Source organism: Cynara cardunculus, assembly GCF_001531365.2.
Source record: "Cynara cardunculus var. scolymus isolate 2C chromosome LG 15, CcrdV1, whole genome shotgun sequence".
NCBI lineage: Eukaryota > Viridiplantae > Streptophyta > Magnoliopsida > Asterales > Asteraceae > Cynara > Cynara cardunculus.
In genome coordinates, this window is record NC_037542.1 from 11923943 (window position 1) to 11930176 (window position 6234).

A 6234-nucleotide genomic window follows, 5' to 3' on the forward strand; every position below is an offset into this window, starting at 1 on the left:
ATTATCGAATTCTAACAAAATAATTAATTATTATATTTATAAAAAATATATTATTAAACCAAATATAAATTCCTTTGTTATTGAACACAAATTGAATTATAATAAAAATTTGAATTAAAAAATTACACAAAAAATGAGAAATTTTAAATAGTTAATTTGATACTAATATCGATATATTTTTATCAAATTTTTATGATATCTTTAAATTTATATTTTATTTAAAAATAAAAATATTGTCGCATTTTCAAAATCATATAAAACCATATTATAACATCGACTGAGATAAAGAATGAAACGAAACATTAAAATCAAGATGGATCTCGCTGCATTGCGCGAGTATCTTCTAGTTAAAGATAAATTGGTTTTTTTCCTTTCATTTGGATAAAAAAGGTAGATTAATTAGTGATAACTTAAACTAATCTCATACGTACGTAACCCGCCTCTAATTTCTTTTTCTTTTTGTTTTCCTTAGGTATATAAACCTCTTCCATGTATCGTCTCTTTCATCAATCAAGAAATCCTAACAAACATCAACCGTTTATTTGATAGCTTTGAAAATCATGATACGGTTTGATTCATTCGATAAATTTCTTCTCTTTTAGCATATTACTAGTGTATTTCGACATTCTCCTATAAATCAATATTTTTTTTAATTAAACCCTATTGATTTTGGCTTTTTTTTGAGGATTTCGAGTTCTATTGTTTTCTGTCTTTTGGGTTATTTGTGTTAGATACTATTTGTGAGTACACCATGGCTAGATGAAATCATAATTTTCTTCCATTTATTAGTGTTCGATGAAGTGGCATGATTAGAGTTTGAAGGATTGTGCTCATTTCCACCCTACATTGCTTGTTTGGTGAGAAAAACAAACGCCTACTCCAATTTCTTATGGCTCTTCGCCATGATTTAAAATGATGGTGTAGAACAATCTTACATCATACTCATTTTTCCATCAATCAATTGTGGTCAATGAATTAATTATTAATCGAGAAGATCCACCTCAAGTCTCATGCAAGTCAATAACGAAATTCTCACTTGCCACTGCAATTATCTTCACGGTCCTGTAGTTGTCACCGACAAGTAACCAAACTAGATCGGTCCCCAAGTATATCAGAACGACTGTGATTTTTGCAAACAAAAGGGTCATTAGAAAGCATGCGTTATCCTTTATTCTCTTACTTTTATTTGACATGCATATCAAACAATGTATTTTTGCATTTTGTAACTAGGTATTCAAATTAACAAGTTATATCCATACATAATACATTCACATGCATCATTGCATGTATAGTTGTGTCCTCAATAGCACATGTTCAAGCACTAAGTACAATAGAAGGAAAAAGGAATTATGATCTTTGAGATGCACTAATTCCCACCACAACCCATACTTTTTGTGTATGTATATATGGGCTTAGGTTAAAAAGAAACTAAGAAATAGAAAATCGGAAACAACCTAATATTTATTTATCTGTATGGTATAAACGTGTCCATATATAATAAAAGTAATTTAAAAGATGGATTTAGTTATAGGGCAAAAAATGTTTCTATAAAATAGATAACATGACATTTTATTTTTAAAATGTTCTAAAATTTGTTAAAACATCTTATAAACCTATTATAACATTTTTAAATAGGACGAATTATTATTTGATCTTATAAAATAATTTATTAACACAATTAATTAAGTATAAAACACATTTTTTGGAGGTCAAAACCAATTTTTTTACCCCAACCTAAAGCATCGATTTGGCAATACGTGTGTAGAAGAAATAGAAAAGAACAAATTAAAAGTGATTTAATAAAAGGGTAACGGTAATCTATATATATTTTAAAGGAGAAACACGGAAATTATAAGATTTTAGTATTTCTTAAACCTTGAAATATGGTTAAATTTGCTTATCTCGTATTGGTGGAAAGAAAGTAGAAGGAATGAAATGTGTATATATATGAAAAGAGTATGTGATTTTCTTATTGCAAATCATGATGTTGACTAACATGAGATAACTTTTTCATTTGCAATTGTCATTATGAGATTTGAGTATTTTTTAAAATCTTGAAAATGTGGTTAAGTTTGCTTAATATAGAAAGATGACATTAAAATATTGAAATGACATCTTGAGAGCGATGTATTTTAAAATCTTGCATTGTGGTTGGTTTTTAAAATTCCACATTGATGAACGGATGATTCATTGATAGAGTATGATAAGTATATATGAAATTAATAAGCATGTGATGCTTTTGAAAACTAAAAGAGCAATATAACTATGTAAACCACTGTTTGACTCTAATTTTGGAGTGATATTTTTTTCTATTATAAAAGAACAACAATCGGAGTTGATGCGTCATTATAAAGTTTAAGTATTCTCAAAGTCTTGAATTATAGTGTTGTTTAGTTTTCCTACATTGGTAATATAGTCTTGTGCTCCAAATATCAAAAGTACCAGGAGGTCTCAGGTTCAAATATAAGGAGGAATAAAAATCCTCTTGTGGCCACGGAGGTTCAAATGCGGTGACTCCGGGCTATCTGCAAAGCAGGTGGTCGTCCTGGGATTAGTCGGCTCGCATAGCGGGTTGGATATCCAAGTTAATCAAAAAAAAATATTTATATAGTCTTGAATTTTTAAAGTCCTTTAATATATATATATATATATATATATATATATGAGAAACCAAATAGAATGACTCGGCAGTCGGCACTATGATATTTGAGTATTCCTCAAATCTTGAATTTTGAAATATGGTTAAATTTGCTTATCCGACATTGGTGGAAAGAAAAAAAGTAGAATGAATGAAATGTGTATATATATGAAAAAAGGAGGTGATTTTTTTGTTGTTGCAAGTCATGATGTTGGCTCACATGAAGAAAAAACCCATTTGTTTGAAGAAGAAGAAGAAAACAATCCCTAAAACGAAAGGGGATCGAGCAGCTACCGATCAATTGCAGACAAGCCATTTGTCGGAAGATGAGGAGTAAACCAAAGAGGAGGAGCAACCATTGATCTTGGACGTAACCCATTTGTTTAAAACAGTAAACAAATCGAGTGAGACAAGAGGAGCAGATTAATAGAGGGAGGATTTAACAGATTTTTGTATAATGCCATTTTTATTTGGATCGAGAGAAGCAAACATATTGGAGGAAAAAGGAGATGGAGATGAGAAAGGGATAGGATGGGGAAGGGGAATAAATTGGTTGAGTCTATATGACTTAACTTTTAGAGCTGACTCATCAATAACTAATGTTTTTAGCCATTAAGTCATTTTTGAACACTTTTATATATCTTTCCAACTGAGCCATAAGCTCTATTTCAATCCATTAAGCTCTTACCGAACAACCCTTTAGAATTTAAGAGAAATATAAAACCTTAACCTAGCTAATTAAAAGTGAATAACTAAAACAGATTATTCTTGTAAACAATCATGAAAACATAGAAAAATAAAGCCATTGATTGACTTTAGAAATCATAAATCATAAATATTATTAATATATTGTTGGTGAATTAAGTTTGTCTTCAAAAATTAAAGTTGATGTAAGACTTGAACTTGAATAATTTTTTCAAAATAGTGTTCAAATTCGAGCTCGAATATTTTTTAGTGATCAAGCTCGACCAATGATCTTTCAACAATTTAAGTTATACCTTATGATAAAATTAAATCTTTATAAGCTTATTTTATGAGTTGGAACTCGAGATGGATTAACTCGTTAATTTATTGATGATAGAGATCGATCATTTTATATTTAAATTGTATAGTTTATGAACATATAAACGTGATCGACTCAAAATAGTAAACTCCGTTGAAACTCGATTTGAATTTGAGAGAATTGTAAACCGTTAACCTAATTAAAAGCGAAGAAATGAAACCTATTATCTTTGTAAACAGTCATGAAAACATGAAAAAATAAGCCGCCGATTGACTTTAAAGAATACTAAATATTGTTAATGAATCGCTCTCTCAGGTTCATTGTACGTTTTCTCAAAAAAGAAAAAAACCTAAACGTAAACAGGTGTCATGCAGAGGGTTGTAATGTAAGTTTAGAATACATGGTGAGGAGCACATGCATGCAGCCACTGCCAGATGTATGAATCTTTAAGTCGGGCCGACTTTCAGATCTCATCCGCCATCCCAACAGCAACTCCATACATATATAATAATGGTTGACTCTTGCAACTGACTAAATACCAGCAATCTTAATTTCCCCCTTGCTTGATTGCCTATATATATACATATCCTCTTCGTATCTATCTCTCCATCATCTCACATCCATTAACAACCAACAAACAAACTCAATTTAACACTTCCATCCCATCCATCAATGGCTGCCCTAACCTTCATCTCTGTGCTAGCTTCATTCATCTTTCTCATCCTCTTCCTTCGAAGAAACAACCGCAGACAACGACCCAACAAGCTGAAACTACCCTCTGGTGAAATGGGTCTCCCTTGGATTGGAGAAACAATCGAGTTTTACAATGCTCAACGTACCAATCAACTGTTTGAGAACTTCTTCCGACCCAGAATCGCCAAGTATGGAAAAGTCTTCAAAACAAGGCTGATGGGATCACCAACAGTGGTGGTACATGGACCTGCAGCGAATAAGTTCTTCATGTCCAATGAGTTTAAATTGGTGGTAAGCTCATGGCCAACTTCATCTGTCGAGTTGATGGGAAAGAACTCCATCATGGAGAAACAAGGAGACTCCCACCGCTGCCTTCGTGGAATCGTCACCTCCACCCTCAGCCATTCCGGCCTTCAGGCTATGGTGCCMAGAATGTGCACCTCCATTCAGMAACACCTGCAGAAAAACTGGCAAAACAAAGAAGAAATCAGTCTATATCGATCCACAAAAATGCTTACTTTCACAATTGTTCTTGAATGCTTGTTTGGAATYGGGATCGAACCAGAGACAATGTTTGGTGTTTTCGAGCGTATCTTGGAAGGTGTTTTATCTCCTCCCGTGAACTTCCCAGGGACTAAATTCTCAAGGGCCAAGAAAGCAAGAGCTGAGATCGAAAAGGTGTTGGTTGGGGAGGTGAGAAGGAAGAGGGAGGCGATGGAAGGTGGGAGAGATGAAGAAGACGGAATGCTACTCTCTAAGTTGGTGGGTGCGTTGATAAGGGGCGAGATTACTGAAGAGGAGGTTGTTGATAACATCGTTTTGTTGGTGTTTGCAGCTCACGATACCACATCTTACGCCATTACAATGACGTTTAAAATGCTAGCAAATCACCCAGATTGTTATTCTCTTCTACTAAAAGGTATTTTTAACAAATAGTACCATTTTAACACAATAGTTTTTTATATGTATGTATATATATACACATCTGAGTGAGATCAATCCCAGTTTTCCTCATGTTTATGAACTTAATGAATTGGCAGAACATGAAAAGATTGGTGGTAAGAAAAGACCAGGTGAAGTTTTGACGTTTGAAGATGTGAAGAAAATGGAGTACACATGGCAAGTAGCTCGTGAAACAATGCGACTATGCCCACCCATCTTCGGCTCCTTCAGGAAAGCGATAACCGACATAGAATTCGAAGGATGTTTTATCCCAAAAGGGTGGAAGGTGGTATGGACAACATACGGAACACATTACGATGAAGAATGTTTTCCAGATCCAATGAGTTTTAATCCAAGTAGATTTGCAGATCCAGTTGCAGCTTACTCATTTATACCATTTGGTGGAGGGCCAAGGCTGTGTGCAGGTTACCAATTGGCAAAGCTGAACATTCTTGTGCTGATCCATTATGTTGTAACACAATATAATTGGTCAGTGGTGTACCCTGATGAGCCAATATTCATGGATCCACTCCCCTTCCCTTCTAAAGGGATGCCAATTAAAATATCACCCAAGTCTCATAATTACTAGCTCTTCCACCTTGTTGTAATTAAACCTTAACTATTAATTATTTTTGTAAAGTTTCTAGGAATTATTTGTAATTTCGTGTATTGAATCTTTTCTAGCAACCTTTCAATGTAACTCTTTTACGATAAATGGCATAGTTCTACTTCTCTATCTCTACGAAACTCCACATTCATATATGATTAATTAAATGTATATATCTCATGAATGTAATCATATATGATATTGAAACTTCTCGAATTCCTACGTATTAATCTTATTACAAACATAACACATAGAATAGATGAAGAAAAGAAGTGGTCAACTTCAATCATAAGACAGGTTGAAGAAGGTCAGAGTTTTTTGCAAAAATGGGTTGGTTTTGAAAAAGGTTTG

At 33.2% G+C, this 6234-nt stretch overlaps 1 protein-coding gene across 1 annotated transcript; it reads left to right on the plus strand.

Moving 5' to 3' along the window:
• Positions 1 to 4397: 4397 nt before the first annotated feature.
• Positions 4398 to 5865, plus strand: LOC112527138 (taxadiene 5-alpha hydroxylase-like). Its single transcript, XM_025137580.1, has 2 exons — positions 4398 to 5253; positions 5375 to 5865. Exons 1-2 carry the CDS (start codon positions 4428 to 4430, stop codon positions 5863 to 5865), a joined length of 1317 nt encoding a protein of 438 aa, XP_024993348.1. The 5' UTR covers positions 4398 to 4427.
• The last annotated feature ends 369 nt before the right edge of the window (positions 5866 to 6234 follow it).